Below are 22339 nucleotides of genomic sequence, written 5' to 3' on the forward strand. Positions count from 1 at the left end.
AAGCCCTACGCTCAGCAGGCCAGTGCTCATGCCAAATCTCCGTTTGCTTCAAGGACATGCCTCAAGTGGACCCCATTTCTTTGTTTTTCAGACGTTTCTGCTGTTGTATCAATAGTATCTGGCCCATAAGTAACTTTGGTTATAATTTATTCTTTGGTTCAACAACATGCATGGAATTTAACTTTCATTTTGGATTTCTCAATCATGGTGGTATCACTAGATACCTTTTTTAAAAAAATTAGCTTTGTGGTCTTCTCTTATTTTAAATGTGGATTGAATGTGTCATAAAAGCTACAATGTTTCCTTGGTGATTTCCATGACCTGCGCCTTGCTGGGCTGAGCTACACAACCGCCCAGCAACTCCTCCTCTGGATGTATACACGGCAGTTCACACACACGTGCACAGCAGTCTGTGTGTCCTGTACTCACTCGCTGGGTGTGCACACTGTGGTTCACACTCACATGCACAGCAGTCTCTGTCTTGGCTCTACACGTGGGCAGTTCACACACGTGCACAGTAGTCTCTGTGTCTTGGACTTGCTCCCTGGGTGTACACATGGTGGTTCCCACACGTGTGCACAGCAGTCTGTGTCCTGAACTCACTCCTCAGGTGTACGTGTGGGTGTCCTGGACTTGCTCCCGTTGACGTGGATCTGCTGGCAGTATTGTGAACGTCCCTGAAGCTCCAGGGCCTGTCCCGTCTTTTCATGGGGGGCCCTGTGTTGCTGACGTGAGGACCCGCTTTGTGAGCCAGCAGCGGTCTCGGGGTGTCGCTTGTTTGCTGCTGCCAACCCCGCCCATGTGTCCCCCGAGCCCACTCCGCGGCCTCAGCCACAATCGGCCCTTTCAGGCCCCTCCAGGGGTCTCGGGTTTCCAGAAGTCTCGATGTCATTAAAACAACAAGCAGGTGGAGCAGGCGGCCAGGCTGTGTCTGCCTGAGTCTGCCTGCGCCCCCACCCCCCCGCACCCCCCTTCCTTCCTGAGCTGGGGCTGCTCTGGGACCGAACGCAGACTTTCCTCATGGAAAGTTTTACTAACCTGGCCTGGGGCCCAGCTCTGAGGCCTCCCCGTTCCTAGTGATGATTGAAAGAGTCTGGATCAAACACGCTGGGTCGTTAGACGGTGGGCTCTACCCGCTGGGCGGAGGTTGCACTCGGCCATGCACGGGTCCTGAGGGTCAGTCCTTACGGCATGGCATCCGGAGGTGGCTGGGGTGGGGACTACCGTCAGTCTGGTGACCCGCAGGCCTCATCTCTCAAGACGGGAGTCCCAGGAGCAGAGCCCCCGCCCGCACCTCCCAGAGCCGAGAGTCTGGAAGGGCACAGAGCCCTTTCTACACTCGGCCCTGGGAACCTCATGGGGACATGAGTCTGTCTGCACAAGACCCCACGCCAGGCTGCCAGGGACACCATGCCTCCAAGAGTCAGACGGTGTGAGACTTCAGAATAAATACCTTCCTCCCTGTCTAGATGGACCTGAGTGACAGCCAGTGACGGCAGGAGCCCTGGACACTGCCACCCCACCCCAGGCGGCGATCAGGCCTTGTGCTTCTGTGGTCCTGGCCGGTGTGTGCGTTCCTGCTGCGCCCGCACTGCTGGGATCTGCCCCTCGAGAAAGGGGGGAGGCAGGGGCCGCTCTGAGTGTCCGCTGAGTAAGGGCCTTTATAAATAGGCGCTGCGCCTGGCCCCTGGGACACAGCCCGCTGGGCCGTGACGGCGAGCGTCTCCCGGCCTCCCGCAGCTCGGGTGACCCCACGGCTTCAGTGTCCGCCACTTGGGGCACCCCTCGGATGCTGGATGGCGACATGAGCAGCACGCGCAGGCCACCCAACTCTCATCCAGGGTTCTTCAGCCCAGTTGCTTTCTGGGCACTTAAGGGGCATCTGGTGGTTTGCTTTCAGCTAATGTTAACTTTCTGCCTTAATCCTAGGTTTTAGCTTACTTCTTTCTCTAAGTGGAGAATTGTTTGACGTTACTAATTTGAGGGAAAGAAAGAGGAATCTGACGTTGGGGGAGGAAGCGGAGGGAAGCGCTTGGAAGGTTTCATGGAGCCAGAGCCACTTAGCTCTGCTTGGGCCAGAGGCTGGTGCTGGCCTGCCGTGCTGGGGCCCCATGGGTGTGTCGCGGTTCATGGTCCCTGTAGGCTGGCCCCGAGGGGGAGAGTGTTGGCGAGTGAGTGCATCAGGACCAGAATGTCGTCTTCCTGGTGGATGTGCCTCTGTAGAGAGGCGGGCACCTTCCCAGGGGGCCTAGTCAGTGCCGCCCCCATTCCAGCCCTGCTCTCCACGGCTTTGCTCTCCGATGCCACACGTTTCAAAGCTCTTCCTCACTGAGGAACAAGCAGGCCTGGCAGTTCCTCTCAGACACTTGAGCCCACGCCTGGCACACGGCTGTCCTCTGTCCCCAGAGCGTGACACCAGGGGAAAGGTACTCAGAAGCCCCACTGCTGACGGGCCGTCAGGCCTGGGGTCTCTGAGGAGTGGTGACTGGGGCGGAGGGCCCTGTCTAAATCTGCTGGATGCCTGTCTTTTCGAGAGCAGTGGGCGCGTGGCTGCCCTGCCCTAGAGGGCCAGGCAGAGGGCCAGCAGTGTGTGGCACTTCTGAGTGACCTTTCTGATACAGGAGTGTCCCTTCCATGTGGATTCCTGAAGGACAGTGACTGCCTGGCGCAGCCATCCGCCAGGTCCAGGCGAGAAGAGCCCGGGTGGTTGGTGTTCGAGAAACTGTTCCCATCACAGCTGCGTGTGTCCTGCCTGGCACACTATCACCAGCACGTAGGAAACCCGGGCGACAAGAATAGTGCCAGCACGCGGGCCGGGCTCCTTCCAGAGCGACCGTACATGGGGTCTCTGTTGACGAACTCAGCCTCACAGCAGCCCTGAGCGGGCAGAACCGCCGATTCAGCCCCTGCTGTCAGAGAGGGAGGCTGAAGCTCGGAGAGAGGTGTCACTGGAGCTGCTCAGAGCGCGGCGGGGACAAAGCCGGGGCCCGCCGTGACCCGCCCGCCAGCCCCGATGTCAGCGCTGGCTCTGGGCCCCCGAGGTCGAGCTGTGTCATTAAGATGCAGTGAGCAAAGATTCCTGCTCAGGAGTCTAGCTTTCGTGTGTGGACTCGCCTCGAAAGCCAAAGAGAAGTGTGGAGTGTGCTATGTGTTTCCTTCATCAGAGAATCCCTTTTATTAGTGGAGGCACTTTCTGATGACCCAGGGAGAACTGGGGGAGAGGCAGGACTTCCAAAGTGATGCAGAGAGGCCCTTGGTGAGATATCAGTCCCTGAAAGCAGTAAAAACACCGACACAACTTTCACATCAATTATTCCAGAACCTGACAACTACCCAGAGGCAGAGCAAACTGGGAAGCATTTATTCAGGGGAAAGTGGACCTTGGGAGACCATCTGTGGTGCCGTAACTCTGGGCTGTTCCCCTCCCCCCACCCCGTGGCGTGTAGCCACATAGCCCGGTTCAGCCCGTGATCGGGGGACCATGATCGTGCAAGCCGTGTGGCATGGCCAAGAAAATAGACGAGCAGTGTGCAAGATGGGTGTATTCACAAAACAAGTGTCTGACAAAGGACTTAGACTTAGCACATGTGAAAGCTGCATGTCTCAGTAATAAGACAGCCTAGTCAAAAACTGGGTAAGAGATTTATGTAGACATTTCTCCAAAGAAGATACATGAACGGCTAACAAATACATGAAAAGATACTCAACATTGTTAGTCTTGGGGAATGCCAGGAAGACGCCTTTTCACACCCATGAGAGATGCTGTGAAAAATCAGAGACAGTAGCAATGTGGAGAAACAGAACTCAGGCAGGTTACCAGTGGGGATATAAGGAGTGCAGTCGCTTGGGCCGTGCCTTTGCCAGAAGACCTGACAATCCCACGCTCAGACAGCTACCCAGAGAAATGAACACGTATGTACACATGAAGACTTGCACACAAATGTCCTTAGCGGCATTGTGTGTAATATCCAAACATGTGAAACAACCTAAACGTCCATGGAACAGATTTTAAACAGTGTGCTATATCCATACCCACAAGGAGGAATGCAGTACCAATTCGTGGTAGGACATGGTTGAACCTTGAAAACATGTGGAGTGAAAAAGCCAGACACAAAGGACCACAATTTTATGTGGGCCCGTTTATATGAAGGTGTCCAGAGAGGCAGCCTGGCCTGGGGATGTTTCTAGGTCTGGCCTCTTGTGCAGTTTCATTGGTCTTACACATGGTTTTGCGAAAACACTCGAAGCCAAAGGAGAGAAGTGCTTTGGAAGCGAAGGCATGTGTGTATCGTGTGTGTTTGCTCCTGTATGTGGGACATACACAGCCCTTTTTCAGGCGCGATGGGAGAAAACTCACAAATTCTATATTTATATGACAGAAAATAATGCTGATAGCAGAGTTTCTCTTGGGGAATAAAAATATGTATGCTTCTCCATCACTTACTGTTTAGCTAAATAAAGGATTCTCTTTAAAGCGTGAGCCATGTGGGTCCTCACGTTGCCTGGGCACAAAGCCTTAAGCCCCTTTACCCTTTTCAGTCTGAATTTTGACACCGGGTTCTTCCTTCCTTACAGATTACAAAGTGGACGCTTGCACACAGTTAAGAATAAAGACGATCCATCCCCCCACTCAAACATCCGCCCTTATCAGGCCCAGGGGACCCCGACTAATCATAGCCTGGTCCTGAGACAATGGGCCGTGCCGGCCTCCGGGGGACGTGGACAGTTATCGCCCAGAACCTGGGGCTGGCTCTCTTCTGCTCTGAAGCAGAGTGCACAGTGCTGGACGCGTCCTCGGTGGGGCAGGGGGCCTTATCAGCCCCAGCCCACCCTCCCTCCCCCGGGAAGGCTTCCCCACTCGCCGTATCAGGCCGCACAGCTGCCGCTCTCCAGATACGGCCTGGGAGCGCCCTGGGCGGCGTGGGGAGACTGCTGTGATGCCCCGGCTCCGGCTGGTGGGTCTGGCAGGAGGAAGTGGGGAGGTGTGGCCGGGTAGGCCTGGAGTCCAGACGTGAACCAGGCCCTGCCGGCTCCCTCTGCTGCCCCTGGGGCTCTGGGGACAGCCCGTCTCAGGCCTCCCCATCCTCTCTCCACGTGCCGAGCTGGGTTGGTTTGCAGGCCACTCCGTGTCTCTGCGGAGGTTTCAGCCGAGGCTGGGCAGGGCCCCAGCAGCGGCCTTGGGAGATAACTTCTCACCTGTGAGTGTGAGTGAGGTCGGAGCATTCTGTACAGACAGGAAACTCACAGACCAAAATTGGTGAATGAGAAGGTCACTGGGGTGGGGACACTGGGGGGACATGCAGGGGAGACTTCCTGGGGGGTTGACACCCGGTAGGGTGGAGCCACCTGGGGGCGGGGACACGGGGACACCAGAGGACACCCGGGGTGTGGGGACAGCCGATGGGGAGACACCTGGAAGGGGGAGGTACATGGGGGGGACACCGTTGGCGGGCGACACTCCTTCCCCTCAAAGGTTTTCTCTGGGATCGTCTTTAGGATGGCGCCCAGACAAGACAGCAGCACCAAGGTGACCCGACTGCATTTGATGAGAGAAACCGCACTTTGGGCATTTCCTCATAACTGCTGTCCCCAGACTGAGACTGGCCGGGAGGGGGCAGACCGCGTCACGTGTCGGGGCCCAGTCCTGGCTGCGGGAGAGCCTGCTGTCTGCTGCTCTTGGCCGGGCTCCTGGCTTTCACAGCATCAGACTCAGAATCGCCTTTCTGTGCACTTTCCTTTTTTTTTGTCCACAGTAGCTGTTGCCAGCAAGCTGTAAACTACTGTATATCACTCAGGTTTAAGAACCTAAACTTTAAAACAAATTAAACTCTTGTTGACATTGTAATAAAAATCAGAATGGAACAGGCGGCTCAGTAGAAGTGAAGTTCAATTATTTTTGTGGATTTAAGATTGTTTTCTGGGATTCGCAGGCTCACAGGGCAGCAAGCAATTTCCTCTTGGCAGACGGTCGGTCAGAGGAAAAGCAGTGGTGGCTGCAGAGGTGGCCGCTGCGGGCCGTCACCTGAGTGTTTGCTCTGGCGGCGCAGGGCCATCTGCAGCCACACTGGAAACACAGCGTCCCGGCCGTGTTGGAGGGGAGATGTGCAGGCAGCTTTAAGACATTTTAGTTTAAGAAAGGAGCTGAAATCATGTATGTCGGAGACTGCCTGTCACCTCGATGTTCTGCTGGATGGAAGACGGCCTGGGAGCACAGGCCATTGTCCTCCAGTGCCCGTCCACTATTCAGGCAGCAAAGCACAGCACCCTCTGCCCCGCCTGGCAACCCCCAGGCTTGTCACCCCCATACACACCTGTCACCCACCACCACACCCATCACCCCACCCACACCCGTCACCCCACCCACACCCGTCACCCACACACACACCCGTCACCCCACACATACCCGTCACCCCCACACATACCCATCACCCCACACACACCGTCACCTACCACCACACCCATCACCCCACACCCTCACCCCAACCCCTCACCCACACCCCTCACCCTCACACCTGTCACACCCACACACACCCGTCACTTCCACACACACCCATCACCCACCACCACACCCGTCACCCCCACACACACCTGTCACCCTACACACACCCGTCACCCACCACCACACCTGACCCCCCCACACACCCATCACCCACACCCCTCACCCTCACACACACCTGTCACCCACACACCCGTCACCCACCACCACACCCATCACCCCACACACACCCATCACCCACACCCCTCACCCTCACACATACCTGTCACCCACACACACACCCGTCACCCACCACCACACCCCTCACCCTCACACATACCTGTCACACCCACACACACCCATCACTTCCACATACCTGTCACCAAAACACACACCCCTCACTTCCACACACACCTGTCACCCCCACACACCTGTTACCCACCCATACACCCATCACCCACACACACACCCCTCACCCTCACACACACCCATCAACCCACACACACCCGTCACATCCCACATACCTGTCACCCCCACACACACCCATCACCCCCACATGCACCCATCACTTCCACATACCTGTCACCGCTACACACACCTGTCATACCCCACCACGCCCATCATCCCCCACAGCTGCGCCTGTAACCCCCAAGTATGACACCTCCTTTGCTCACCAAGAGGGAGACAGTCATTCCCATCAGATCCACACCAGCCCTCTGTCCTGTATGTGGTTTCCTGCCACGATGCTGCAGAATCGCGAGCTGCAGAGAAGTGTGCAGATGGAAACTCGGCGACAGGTTAACCCGACGAGCCAGGTGCACTCCTGCAAACGGGCTGTGACGTGGGCTCTCCAGCAGCCTCTCACAGCATCGCGCCCCTGCCCTGGCCTGTCTTGCTCTCTTCTGCACCACGTCCTGTTTCTCTCTGCACAAGTCCAGGTTGGCTGTGAAGTCGCAATTTGTGAGCCATAAACGTGCTGATGTCCCCTGGCCACCATTGGTCAGCTCAAGGTGTCCAATCACCACCATCACTGTCTTCAGAGCTGGTGCTGGGGTCACCTAGGCTGCCTGGGGTGGTGAGGTCCTCAGTGGGTTCCCGCCTGCCCCCCACCCCAGACCTGGCAACACAGAGGGCAGGAAGGGGGCCGTGGGCTGCGAGCCTCACTCTATAGATGGCGTCCAGCACTTCCTAACTGGTAGAGTAAGGAGGAGACTTAAAAACTCAGGATCCTTGGAGGAGGTTCCCTCACGGAGCCCTCCCTGTCCCTGGCTGCTTAGAGGACCCGTGGATTTAGAAACATGCCCTAGGATCCCAGCAGTTTGTAGCCGTACTCACCACAAGACTTTGCAGAAACTTGTGGGATTCCTGACCCAGGGCTTGCTGAATCTATAGAGTGTTTGGATAAGACCACACTCTTGGGCAGTGAGCTTGTCTGACGACTTGTGGACCAGGGGCCGTGACCAGCGGGAAGGTGCTGAGCTCGGAGCCCCACTCCTGGCTCGAGAACTCCTGTCACTTCATCTTGGGTCTCTTCACACCTTGTGGTGGAAATAGGCCCCTGATTTATCCTGAAGCTCAGTCTGAATCCCACATGAAGGGCCAGCACAGCTCGGGTATAGAGACGACCCATCCAGAAGCCACTGGAAGGCCTCAGTGATCTTCAGTCTGAGCTGACACTAACTGTGAACAAATATCCTACCTAGCTTGTTCTCCACATGCTGGTTCTTTGGTTTTGTTTTTTTGTTTTTGAAGAGCTGTATCAAGGCTTCTTCAGAAATCAGATTTAGATAGAACATCTCTGGTGGTAGAGTGGATTAAGAATCTGCCTGCCAGTGCAGGGGCACAGGTTGGACGCCTGAGGTTTCACAGGTCTCCAGCAGCTGCAGCACGCGCACCAGGACTGCTGGAGCCGGAGCGCCTAGGGCTCGTGCTCCGAGACAAGACGCCACCACCGTTAGAGTATACCACGGCCCAGGCACCGCAGTGAAGAGTAGCCCCCATCTCTGCGACTAGAGAAAGCCTGCCTGCAGCAACAAAGACCCAGCGTGGCCAAAAATTAATTAATTAATGTTTAAAAGTGTTCTTCTGAAAGAAAAAAGAAATCTAATTTAGATAAACAGAGAAGGAATTAATGCTAAGTTTCCAAGCTCTGCCCCACAGAAGGAAGATCCTGAGAAGTTACTGTGGCCATGACCTCACAGCTGGAGAACAAGAGCCCTGAGGCCTGCGGGGCCCAGACTCAGCCTTGGTGAGGCTCCTGAAAGAGAGTAATCCAGCTTCCAAAGAGGACAGAAATCAACCGGTGTCTGCAGATTGCTGGCCCTGCTTGGGCATCGCAGGGTAGTCAAGGCACCGGACCAGATCAGACGCCTCACCCCAGGGAAGTTAGAGTGCAGTCAGAGAGAGCAGGTTAAACAGTGTTTAAAATATAAGTAACAATTCTGAGAGACAGAGCCATGCTCTAGAGGGCCTCCTAGCAGCTGCCTGTGAGTCATAGAGGCCGGTGGATCCAGGTTTAGGTTTGGGACACTTAGAGGCCATTTCAGGAGAAGCAGAGATGGAGCAAAGCCTCAGGGACTGTTGCTTCTCTGCCTCAAGTGGCATCTCTGGGTCACATAGGAAGTGCAGTGTCGTCAGCGTGGGGGATACATTTCCAGCCTTGGTTCCACGTCTGTCAAATGCAGGCAAGGTCAACTGATAGAACCTCCTCCAGAAACCAGCCTGTGAGACCCTCCGTGGGGAGGGTCCCTGGCCCCCCGTGCTGCCAGTCCTCAGTCTGGGCGATCTTTCCAGGTGCCGGAAGGAAATGCAGGGGACCCCCTGCCTGCTTCCCCAAGGGGTGTGGGACCTGGCCATACCCCTCCGCGGGCTGTGACCTGAGACCTGAGACGGGGTCCGCGGGGCCGGGGTCGTGCAGCGAGGCTGCTCTTTTTCGTGGCCACCAGGGGCATGGCGTCATTACAGAGTCAATTAGAGTGCGTGTGTGCCGGTACTGTTGATTTGATTTAGAGCAAGGAAAGCTCCAGTAATGTGCAATTACAAGAAACTTAATGGCCCTTTACACTGAAGGCAACTTCCATGGCACCTAATATACTTTGATGAATTACTCATTATGTGCGGTGTTGGAATAGCTTCTATAAAGATTAATAATTGGATAATCAATACAAAAATTCAGTCTTGGCTTTTGCTTTTTTCCTACTCCAGGGTCAATATGTCCTGAAGATTATGGGACCTGTCTCATTTGCCCGAATTTTCTGCCTCCCTGCTTCACTCTCTTTCCGATGTTTTCCAAATTAGGAGTTTAAGCATCGATTACCAAGTTGGTGTTATACTTTTTTCTTCATGCCTTCTGTGGTTTTTTTGTTTTTTGTTTGGTCCAAATCTGTATGGATCTGATTTTTATGGAATGAGCAGACAGGTTCTGCTGTCGGTGGGTTTTGTCAGCACTCATGTACAGTTGACCCTCCAGGTGGGCTCAGTGCCTCGAGGAGGTCAGGGGTTAGTGGGTGAGGCTGGCTGTGGGACTGAGTGTCCGGGTCACCCTGTGCAAGCTGGGCCTGAGCCAGGGTGGGGATGCAGGCAAACGTGATGGCTGTGGTATTCAGGACCTGCCTGGGGCCAGTGAGATTCTGGAGGGACTCTGAAGCCAGGAGGTTGGGCCTGCTGCCATGTAGCGGCCGTGCCTACGCCCTCGGAGACAAGGACACCTCCGTGCCCAGCGTCGGGGGCTCCAGGCTCCAAGACCGTTAGTTGACACTGAACTCGGGGCACTGCCCAGTGAGCAGGTGAGAGATCCATGCCGGGCCCCTGCCACCAGCCTCGCCCCGCAGTGAGCAGCCGGAAGTTCTTAGCTATCTGTCCACAGACTGCCCAGGGCCTGTGGCACAAAAACCTCTTCTCAGAGATTTGAATGATAGTTCAGAACATTCTGAAGGTGAGGAAAGCGTGCTTTTCTGTCCACAGGGATGTGAGCACATGGACTTCAGCACAGCAGCTCTAGAGACTTCTCTTCCGTGGCACCCAAAAGGTTTCCTGTCTGCCCCCCTTCCTGCCCCCCAGCCAGCCTGGGGCTCCCCAGACGTTCGTGGGTGCGAACTGAGTCCCTGGGGTCTGCTTAGCATGTCCGGTCCCTGGGATCTTGTTAGAGTGTTCGGTGGGCCTGGGTGGGGCTCCGGGTCAGCCCCTCTGAGCTCAGGCGGCACAGCGTCCCTGGGTGGCAGGAGCACCGGGCCTGGGCCGGGCGGGGCAGGCGGCCTGTCCGAGCAGGGTGGTGGGGTGATGGCCCGGCAGGGTGCAGGCCCTCGCGTCACTGGTCGTCGTGGGGTGGTGGATGCTGGGTTTGCCTGTCCCCGGCTTCCCTCTGATCCTGGTGCTTGATCATATGGGACAGAAGGAGCAGGAGGCGGGTCCCTGGCCCCTCAGCAGGCTCCCCGCCATGGGGGAGGGGAGAGCAGCAGCCCCCCCACTGCCCCGTGTTGCCGTTGGACGCGGTCGTCCTCTCCTCGGCCGTGTGCGGACGCAGTCACACCTGACAGGCCTACTGCTGATTCTCAGGGGACTGACGGCTTAGTTCAAGGTCATGGTTGGCTTTGAGGTGTGGTTTCTCTTCCTGCGAACCCAGGTCCCCGGAGCTTCCTTCATGGGCAGCGTCTTCTGACCAAAACTGGCGCCAGCTGGGAGGTTATGGATCCTCCCAGACTCAGTGTGAACCCGGGCGGTCCCGAGAGCCCCAGACTCGGAGCGGGCACCTCTGACCTCACTGACCACCCGCCCTGCCCCCCAGAGAAGGACCGGCCCCATGCTGGCTGTCGTGGGTCCAGGGGTGCCTGCAGCCGGGGAGGGGGCCCGAGCTCCTGAAGCCAGGGACGGGGCACGCCTGCCAAACCCACAGCGGCTCCTTGTCCAGGCCCATTTATTCAATTCTACTTTTTAATTAAACGAGTCTCTTAACTTTTTTTATTTTTCCAACTCTGTTAATTGTCGGAATAGGAACTCCATCACTGGGGCAACGTGTCCCCCGGCGGCGCAGAGCAGGCCCTGGAAAAGGGCTTGTCGGTGGTTTAATGACCCCAGTGAGCAACGCGGAGCGAGCTTGGCACGGGTGGAATAATGGCCCGGGTCACATGGCAGGCGTCCACTGCACACACCAGCAGGAGGCCGGGGCGAGCAGGGACCCCCCCCCGTCACGTGGCCCTCACTCCCCACGGACGCTGCAGTTTCCACACGGGCCGTTTGCATTATTTGGAGTTTTCAGGCTAAATGAGGAAGCGGCCGTGGAGGCAGGACAATTATTCTGTTTTAATGGCTGGCAGCCCCGCATAACAGAGGTGCCTGTCAGGGCCAACCCACATCCAGCTGGGAGGGTCATGTTTTATTAAAACCGTGACTGTTGTCATCCAGCCCCTCCGCTGTCCCATTCTCTCCTTCCAAAAATAGCAGGCCCCGTGGCAGTGGCTTATTATGATTAAAAAGATAAAAATAAGTGAAGGCTGAAATAGGTCCAGGACACCCGAGGTAACACGAGAACTTACTTTTTAATGAAACTTGAGAAACTGTTTTATTTTCCACTGCCTCACAAAGCATCTCTGGAAAAAAAGAAAAAGTGAAGAATGATTTTAGTGCTGTTGCAACTCTGCATTTTCAGAATTACGACAGTTGTGATGCGCACGTGGCAGAATCACCATTTTCAGCCCGGAGTCTTGCAGAGCAGCACCTCCTCAGGGAGGGACAGGGGCTACGGGTGGACCAGACACCTTCACGCTGGACACGGAGGCCACTGGACCTGGGAGACTGACCAGTGCCCACCTGTGAGGGAGGTGGACTTGCCACGAGGTTGCCTCCTCTCAGGAAACTGAACACCCACACGCAGCCACACCTCACGCTTCCTGCACGGGACACGCACTCCCCTGGTGCCTCTGCTGTCTGAACTGTGGCCTTAACCGTGTTGAATCACGGCTTAGCTCAAGTCCACAGAGATGCCCTTAATGACAGCCGAGTGTGCCTGCCTGTGTCCAGTACAAACAGGGACACAGCCATCCCATCGGTGACGGAATCATAGCAGTGAACGTCGTTACGTCTGCGAGGACACACAGCCACCAGCAAGGGCTTCCTTACCCAAGAATCACTAGGTTTGCAGGCAAGCACAGCAAACATGATCCGGAGACTTCCTAGAAGTTAGTTCCTTAAGAATAGATTTGGCTGAGACGTTTCTGCTTCCGTCCACCTAAATTATCATCCTCTTAGGTTACATACTAACTTTAGCCAAAGGTGCATTTTCTGGGAAAGTTAGCAAATACTTTTTTAAATTATCTTTTAGTTATAGGAATGGGAAAGAATATCCTTCCTGTTTTGTTTTGCTCTTCAGAAAGCTATTTTGGTTTTCTCTTAAAAATAAGAATGATTTTTGATGACTTGTCCTCTAGAAGGATGTGTGTTTTCCTGCCCCGTGGAGGAAGATGAAGTGAAGAAATAATAGTTGCTCTTGTGCCATATATTTACTTATGTGCCATATTTAATTTGATCATGAGCTTTGATGAAAAGTCATGACCTTGTTTGTTTTTTATATTGCTCTTGTCTGAAGGACAGTGATGCCCTAAAGAACTAGTTCTCTTCATTAAAAAAGCAACATCACAGCATGTTGTAAAACCAGAAATGGAAAAAATGACAGTGTCCCTGCTGGGCTGACTAGTTTGCTAAGGAGCGGTAGATAAATATTGTTAGTTTTTAAAAATCCATAGTATAGTTTGATTCCTTATTGGAACTAACGTAACTATCAAAAAAGAGATGTTTTAAAGTGTACTGTATGTAGTTAGGTATGTAATTTGGAGAAGGAAATGGAAATCCACTCCAGTATTCTTGCCTGGAGAATCCCATGGACAGAGGGGTCTGGCAGGCTATAGTCCATGGGGTCACAAAAGGTCGGACACGACTAAGTGACTAACACACACACAGGTATGTAATTAGGCATTATATCAACAAATACGTTTTTTTTTTAATTGACACAAAAGTATTATTTGTAAGGTATGGTCCTTCTCTGAGTAAGTTAACTTGATTTGAAGGCAAGGAGTAAACTGTGTGGTGAGGTTAACGTTGCTAAGCTAGATTCTTACTCTCTGAGCCTAAACCCAGGCCTGAGAAACCAGGGTGACAGCTGTGTGAAGACAACCGGAAGCTTCTGACACCTGCTTCTCCTGGCCCTTCCCACCCCGTGCCCGCCGGGGCCCCTGCAGCAGGAGGGCAGAGCCCGCCGCCCGCGTGAACAGGCCGCTGTCCCGCATGTCACTGCGGCCATGTCCAGCGAGAGGCCAGCGACAGTGCTGGTGTCTGTGACCCACTCAGGGACGTGGCGATGTCCTCGTTAACCTGAGACCTCCACAGGCACTGTTCTGACAGGACAGGGACCCACACGGGACGTCAGGAATGTGGAAACAGAGTGGAGGGGGCCGGTCCCGCGGCCCGTTTTGTGTCTCGTGGTTGAACCCAGACTTGGCAGTGGTTTTAGAGCAGGGCGGCCGCCCCTCACATAGCCGGTCGGGTTCTCTCTTGCTGGCTGGCAGTCGGTAACTAAGTTCCCTGGAAGGCGCTAGCACAGCTCTACTCCCTCTGTGGAGGCCGGAGGTGAGGCTGATGGGGCTTCCTGAGCCACCGTCCCGCTGCGTGGACACAGACCAGACCCCAGGGCTGCCCTGCCGCCGGCCTCCCCCAGGGCTGCCCTGCCGCCGGCCTCCCGGCGCAGGCTGCGGTGAGCTGGCCCGTGCAATGAGGCAACCGGTGCGTCCCCTGCGCCCCGGTCCTGTCCACGGCGATCTGAACAGTAACCACCCCGGGGGCTGGGAGACGCCGCGTCACGCCTCGCCTGTGCCCCGCACACAGAACTCGAGTCCAGGAGGGGTCTGTTTCTCCAACTGACCAGACTGAGGAGTCCGCGATTCATGGGGCGGAAAGAGCCTCAGGCACGCCCGCGGCTTCACCGCGGGACCTTTTACCAGCGGCAGGCCGCTCCCTCGGGAAGCTGAGGGCCGGGTGTGGACGCCCAGCGGCCTGTGCAGCCCTGGCCCCACCGCACTTTGTGTTCTGACTCTGGCCGCGTGTCGTCCTGTATCTCCCGGGGTCTTGGGGACCTGCTGGTGTCAGGACCCTGGGTTTTCCATCGTACTCATTCTTTCCTCTCTCAGAGCAAAGTGATACTACTATCACTGCGTTCAAAGTCCCGATATTTAGAGTCAAACCCAGAAGCACACATATCGCGTCTTCACTTAGGGTAGGAAGTGGGGCACTTGGTGATAAAGTCTCGGACAGATAAGGCGCGGACGCTGGTGATGAGGAGCCACCTCGGGGCAGTGGGAGTGAGAGGTGACCATGAGCAGGAGGGACGTGTGATGGTGGATGTCAGACCTTAAAACCGGGTAGAGCCTGCTGGAGCTGCGAAAAGCCTGGCAGGCCGGGAGCAGCTCTCAGAGCCCCCTGCCTGTCGGCGCCACTGCAGGCACTGCTGCAGGGGTGTGGTGCTGTTTCTGAGGCCACGCTGACGGGCCCCTCCTGGCATTGGACCCGCACCCACAGTGCCCCTTTGAAGGCACCAGGGTCAGCTGCCCGCAGTGTGGGACCCGGGGCTGACTGCCCATGTGCGGCTCCTCCAGGTCAGGGGAAATGGTTACCCCAGAGACCCTGTGGATTCCTTGGTCGCCTGCAACGTCTTTCCCTTAAAAAAAAAAAGTTTCTAAAGCACAGAAAAGCAATACAGGAAAAAGGAAAGACAAAGTCTTTCTGGCTCAAACAGTGCACTGTGTGTGTATGTGTGGTGGTGGGTGAGTGTGGACTTTTTGTTTTGAAAACATGCCGCGGAAAAGGAGACAAGAGACTGTGGCCTCAGCCTCTCTGGCCTCTGTGTTCTGAGCACCTCGCGGGTGAGGACGGTGAGGGTCAGGGGCAGAGAGGGCCTGGCGGGGGCCGACCCTGCAGGGGCCGGGCGAGCAGGAATTCGCTGGTCTGGCTGCCAGGGTCCCTGCCCCTGTGTGCATCTCCCTGGCCTTTCCAACTTTCATAGTCAATACTGAGAAAGAGCAGGTCACACGGCCCCACTGAGCCCGAGGGGGCAGTCTCGAAGCTTCCAGACCCGTAGTTTGTGCAGGTGGCGAGGGGCGGCCCCAGGCTGAGGTCACCAGGTCAGGGTCTCAGCTTCTCGCCTTCTCTCAAGGGCCGGGATGGCTGAGCCTCCCCACCTTTACCTCCATAGGATTGCTGCAGGATCAAGAATAATACACATGCAAGGGCTTAGCAACTAACCGTAGGAGTTGGGTAAATAGTTTGTTCACTCCTTGTGATCTGTCTTAAGATCTATAGCTGCATTCAGAAACCGAGAATCCAGAAACGTGGGAACATTTACTTAAAGGTCAGACGTTGAAAGGAGAGAAATATGCAGAAAACTATTCAGACTCGAGATTCCTTTTAGGGTTGCTCTGTTCTCAAGATAGTCACCCAGAGCCCACGGGGGAAACCGCAGGGATGAGCCACGGTGTTTCAGCACAACAGGAGGCTCTGATGCCAGCTACTCTCAAAGCGGTGTCAAAAGAAAGCCGAATAGTTTACTTTAAAAGGACTTTTCACCTTATTAGTGAATTTGCACACTCACTTAGGAATAGCAGAGACATCTTTCTATGGTTTCAGGAAGGATATAGTTAACATGTACCAATGTCGGTCAAGTACAGGTGAAAACTACGCCTGTGCTTCGTACATGTTAGTTTTGGTATTTTAAAAAAAATGCTAACTTCCTTTTCATCCCATATTTTACAGAGAGGTGGATTTGTGTGTGGGCATCAGATATACACATCCTACGTCTATATCCCAGATTAAAACAACGGTTCAAATGGCCACATTAAGTTTTAGAAAAAAAAAACAATTGTTTCCACCTCAGGAGCATTTTAGAGAAAAATTAAATATAAGGGAAAAAACCCTTCTCATTAAATTGTGGTATAACAGCTCACCACATCCTGCTGCAGGGACAATCTGACGTGAAACACAGCAAAGGTTCCTCTTTCAGGTCCCTCCCGATCCGGGAGGGTCACATGTTACCTGCAGTTCAAAATACTTCTGTAAAGAAAAAAAAAAACCTCTGTGTCGGTGGAAAAGCTGAATAAGAAGATGGAAATTATCAGTAGAGAGAAGACATTGTGGGAAACCGTAGGTGTCTTCGGCACAACCATATCAAAGAGAGAAAGCCACCCCCGAAATAACCCACACAGAGCCCCGGGGCCCGGCCTGATGCGGGCTCGGACCCATGACCTCACGGAGGGAAGATAGGAAGTCGTGGCTGGGAGGACCGGGGCCGGGACGCTGTGCCCCGCTTCCCGCCCTCCGTCAGGGCCTCTCTTACCTCAGCCCTACCCTGACCTGGTCTTTCTTTATCCATCTGTGAAATGGGGCCATCATGGCTTCCCTGCAGGGCTCCTACCCAGACTGTGTCTGTGGAAGGGAGTGAGGTCTGAGCGCCCACCCTCAGCCCCGGGGACCCTTGTGGGAAGCGTCATCCACCGGGGGTTGCTGGTCTTCCACCTTTACTTTGGGCAGCTTCCTGGCTCAGGCCGCAGTGCTCAGGGAAGATGCAGGAGGGTGTGTGGGGGTGGGGGGTGGTTCTTGAGTCTGTTCCTAAGAGGAGTGACCCACTGTGACCCAGCCTGCCCTTGCCAGTTGTGGGTAGCGCTGGGTCCAGCCAATGACTTGTCAACAGGAAGCTCATCAGAGGCCCCAGCCGATGGCAATGGGCAGGAACTCTGCTCCCACCCTGGCCCCTGAGCCTCTCCTGGGGGCTCCTCATGGGACCATTCCTCGCTCATAGCAGAGCCCTGCACTGGCGTCCTCTCTGGGCCCAGAATGTCCGGGATATGCCTCTTCACTACCCCCCACCCCCACCATGGGTGCCCTCTTAAAGGTTCAAGTGCCCCAGTAGGCAAAAGGGGAAGCCCACCGCTTAGGGTTCTTCCCCTTTTATCTTGTCAAACAGATGTTATTTTTCCTGTGGTCTCTCTAACCCTGAGTAAAGATTCTCAGCTACTCCGCTGGCTGCCTTACTAACCCCTCAGAGCTCCCTCCCAACCCCCTCACTTTTACCCTCAGAAGGGGAAAAAATGGAAACAGTGACAGGTTTTCTTGGCCTCCAGAATCACTGTGGACAGTGACTGAAGTCATGAAAGTAAGTAATAGATGCTTACTCCTTGGAAGAAAAGCTTTGGTAAACCTAGACAGCATTAGAAAGCAGAGACATCACTTTTCAGACAAAAGTCCATATAGTCAAAGCTATGGTTTTTCCAATAATCATGTACTAATGTGAGAACTGGATCATAAAGACAGCTGAGTACCAAAGAATTGATGCTTTTGAAATGTGGTGTTAGAGAAGACTCTTAAGAGTCTTTGGACAACAAGGAAACCAAACCAGTCCATCCTAAAAGAAATCAGTCCTGAATATTCATTGGAAGGACTAATGCTGAAGCTGAAGCTCCAACACTTTGGCCACCTGATGCAAAGAGCCGACTCATTGGAGAAAACCTTGAGGCTGGGAAAGATTGAAGGCAGGAGGAGAAGGGGACGCGGAGGATGAGAGGGTTGGATGGCATCAGCAACTGGATGGGCATGAGTTTGAGCAAGCTCCAGGAGTTGGTGAAGGACAGGGAAGCCTGGCGTGCTACAGTCCATGGGTTGCAAAGAGTCGGACACGACTTAGCGACTGAGCAACAGCAATATTACCTCTCAGCTCTCCCTCCCAGTTCCAGTCAGTATTGCCCATCAGATAGTTTTCAGCCATCTATTCCTGATCTTACTAGACTGCTCTGAGATTTCCATTTTCCTAAAACTGGGTAGGCAGGGCCGGACTCTGGGTGGTGTGACTGACCTCCACTCCCACCCCCCTTTAGGTGGGGTCGACCACTGTTCCCACTGTGAAATCTTTGCCTTGAGGCATGACAACTGATTTCTGTTCTGGGATGGAGCTGGCCCCACTGCCTCCGCTACCCTTTTCAGTAGTAGCTGTCACCCAGTGGGAGAGACCCTGACCTGCATGGCCCCAAACCTGCTTCTTTTCTCGGAAAAGTTTAGGCAGCCCCACCAGGCCCCTGGCCTTGGGTTGCTTTAGGACAAAATGAGGTAATGGTCAGGAAAGCGCCCCGTAAGCCGTCCGGTGGCCAATGAGGACAGTGTGAAGGGCTCTTCCGTGCCCGTGCTGCCACAGGGCGCCCGCTGGCCCCTGCACGTATGTGCTCTACTGCGTCCGTGCCCCCCCATCCCCGCCCTGCGCCGCACGTATGCTCTCTATTCCCCTTGCGTCCGCGCCCCCCTCCACTCCCCATGTAAGCTCTCTGTATGCTCTCTCTCTCTCTCTCATATATTCCGCGTTGCCCTGGGGCAGAGACACCCTGCGTACAGTTGCGGCCCATCCTGACCCTGACCAAACCTCAGAGAGACTCGGGTCCTGTGGCTGTCTTTTGTCAGAATGACCTTGCAGGGCAGCGCTCAGGAGAGGTGGATTAGACTTAGTAGACTTAGGAGCACAGAGGCCGAACCTGGAGGAAACGGAGGAGCTGCTGGCCTGGGGGACCGTGTCCCCTGCGCCTTCCCTGCCCCAGGCCCTCGGGGACCCGTGAGCCAAGGCAGGGGCATGTGGCCTCACCCGCCGAGGATTCACTGGCCGAGGGTCGTGGAGACAGCTGCCACCTGTCCAGCGTTTCCCGCATGAGGCCAGGGCCATCGGCAGAGGACATGTGACCGCCCGTCGGACAGCCGTGTCAGTCCGGGCGTGTCCCTATGGGCCACTGCCTGGCACCCCCAACCCCCACGTGCCCCTCCCCACGTGCCCCTCCTCGCTAGGAGCCGGGCTCCGGGGTCCACAGGGCCAGCAAGTTCTGTTGTCGGTTCCCGTGACACAATTCCTGGTTCCCCACTGTGCTTTATTATTGTTATTCTTAAAAATACTTGGCGGGTAGGGGGGTGTTGAAAAGCAGTTTAGGGAAGGGAGTGGGCTCGGAAACGCGCCCCACTGATTGCTCCGGGAAGCCGCCCTTGGCTTGCCGGGGCCTCGGCAGAAACACACGGTTTATCTGGCGGCAGAGGGGAGCCCAGGCAGTTCCGTGACGCGAGCACGTCCCCACCTCTGAGCCCTGCGAGCGGTGCCGACAGCCTCCTGGTGACATTTCCCATCTGTGCCGTCGGGGGTGGGGGCGGACAGAGGGAGGTTGCCGGTCCCTCCCGAGGCCTCTGCCAGCTCCGCTCACTTCCTCCCTGGCTGCCAAAAATCACAGGCCAATGGTGGACACGGACAAGGGAACAGAGGTGAAGGAAGAGCCCCGAACAAAGGGAGGCTTAGGCCGGGCAGTTAGCCCTCCTTCCCGAACTGCCCTGAGCCGACTGAGCACGAGGCCACTTCGAGGGGCCCATGGGGCGTGGACTTCAAGCGGTGCCTCCACGGCCGTGGTTTATCTGTTGGTTTTGCAAACCTGCATGAGCACAGATGGCTCTCTGCCCCGGGTCAGCCATCAGAACCTGACGCAGGCCCCTGGTCACAGCCCAAGTACTGGCCCTGTGGTCACAGCCCCAGGTCTGGGGCAGCCGTGTCCTGCCGGTTCAGGACTCATTCTCAGGGGACAGCTTTTCACAGACTGAATATAACTGACTGATGAGATTTCAGTCAGTTTCACAAGTTTATGTGGACTTGTGTGTGGAGTCCTGTCTCTCTGACGCTGTCTCTACTTTTGTTTTCTTACAGTAAATGAGATAATCCGGAATGACCTCTCCAGCACCAACATCCACTCGTAGTTGGCAGCGTGGACTCTCAGAGGCTTCGTGGTGTCTTATCTGTTCCACGGTGATGACTGAGTCAACAAACTAAATCCATACCTGGTACCACTGGGAGCTTCCACCGCGGTGAAGGCTCAGGTCACTTGTGCAAAGAAGTAGCCCAAGGAAGGAAGGACCGATCCCTCTTCTGAAGGAAAGTCACCTCAAGAAGGAAACGAAAGTGGGTGGGTGGGGGGAGCACGGAAGACAGACCTCGTGACGTTGCCCTCGTGGCCTCAGCCCGACATGGCGGCCTGACCCCGAGCCACGCCCTTCAGGCACCCTGGATTTTTCAGTGGAAGTGCCTTATTTCAGCCGACCACAGCGGCTGGGCACTGTGGAATCAAGCACTGACGTGGCTACCGGGAGTGCCTTTGTAGGAGCAGAAGCTATGGGACGTTTCATCACGAGGCTTTATCCTTTGTGTAAATTACAAGAATACTGGAGGACTGGGCATTGTAAGGAAACCCTGCCATGTTTCCTACTTTCTCACCTCTTCCTGGGCTGTAACATACAATTCTGTTGCCTTACTCAGCACGTTTCAGAACTGCTCCAAAGTGTCATCTCAGATCTCGTGACTGCCTCCCCTCCCCTGTGTTACTCAGACCACAGGGTTGCTCATTGTAGCATGTTAGGATTTTGTTTTTAATCTGGCTTCAAACATAGCACAGGTAAGTTGAATAGCACAAGATAGGTTACTGGACAAAAAGAGAAATCTCTTTGTCTTGGGATAGGTCTCGCATTTGCATGTGTGTACATATATAGGCATATATTTATGGTGAACATAACCGACGTGGTGACATTCAGTCTCCCCCCGGCAAGGGCGTCCGCGTCAGCAATAACCAGTATCCGTTTTGGAAAATACACCCAAGGCTCAAAATCCAGCTCCCCACAGCCACATCCGTGGGGGCGCTCCCGGCCCCCGGAGGTCTGCGTCTCGGGTCTCCTGCAGCTAACCAAGCACTTTAGAACCAGGAGAGGTGCATCCATGATATCGGCTGTTACCAAATGGCAGAATTGGAAAGGAACTGTAAATACTGTTACAGAAGGACTGTAATATATTTGTTCCGCTGTAAGATCGTTCTTTCACAAAAGCCTTGGAACTGCTTCATCTGAGGAAACCATTACCAAAAGCAGCGTTTTACTATGTGGTGACTGTAGTGTTTCCAGACTAGTTACTGTTGACATAGGTTAGTGTGAGCTTTACCACTGCATTTTGTACCCGTAACAGCTTATTGCGCTTTATTGCTAGCTGTGACCTGTTGTTTCACATAACCAAAAAGCATGGTTTAATGAAAACACCTTTAACCTGATAACTGTGCCTTAGGAACTCACGCCCCCTGCTGGAACGTGGCCGAATTGCACCCTTGGGGGAGGTGACGCATCCTGTCCCCAAACTCAAGCGTTTCCGTGGGGAAGGCGTTCTCCCACAGAAAGAATTATTTTTAAAATGTTGTTCTGTACAACTATGTCTTACTTGTTTTTTAAGTCACAGAAACGAAATCCTGAAAGCCATATTTGTAACATTTGCACATTACTGTGAAGAGCTGACGGTATATGGCTTCGTGTACATAGCACCCCCCTCCTCGCTGCCCTGCACCCCTCATCCCGCCTGGAGCCCCTTCCTGCATTTAGCCTCCTAGGAATTGCATGAGACGTTTCTCGGGAGACCGTCCTACAGAAAGGAGATGTTTGATACTGTGTTAGCTCTCTTTGTGGGTAGAAAATAGATCTAATAAAGCAATATTTTTCTTTTTTTTTTTTTTTTTTTGCTGGACCATCTTAGTCAGACTGTGATTCATTCCACGCATGGAAAAATCCTCTTTGTTCTTAAGCGTGTTTTCTGCTGTAGGTCCGTGTTTGTAGAAAGGCTTCCCGTCGTCCAGCTGTGCGTGTGAGGTGTTTTCTCACCTCCTTACACGTCAGGAAGGCCACCCTGGGAGGCGTGGATGTGAGCGGCCTCCCCAGCGCTTAGATGGCGTGTCAGAAATGCTTCTCCAGGCCCCGTGGAGAGGACCTCCACTTCTGCCAACGTTTCTGTCC

General features: G+C 54.7%; 1 protein-coding gene across 3 annotated transcripts in view; it reads left to right on the forward strand.

The window, feature by feature from the left end:
* Positions 1-22074, forward strand: part of NFATC1 (nuclear factor of activated T cells 1) — an 86192-nt gene extending 64118 nt beyond the window's left edge. For all 3 annotated transcript variants that reach the window (XM_040264385.1, XM_040264387.1, XM_040264386.1), the window contains exon 10: positions 20226-22074. In XM_040264385.1, coding sequence (XP_040120319.1) covers positions 20226-20275 — 50 coding nt within the window. In that variant the 3' untranslated portion in view covers positions 20276-22074. The remainder of the gene's footprint in view (positions 1-20225) is intronic.
* The last annotated feature ends 265 nt before the right edge of the window (positions 22075-22339 follow it).

This window comes from Oryx dammah, unplaced genomic scaffold, assembly GCF_014754425.2.
Source record: "Oryx dammah isolate SB20612 unplaced genomic scaffold, SCBI_Odam_1.1 HiC_scaffold_22, whole genome shotgun sequence".
NCBI lineage: Eukaryota > Metazoa > Chordata > Mammalia > Artiodactyla > Bovidae > Oryx > Oryx dammah.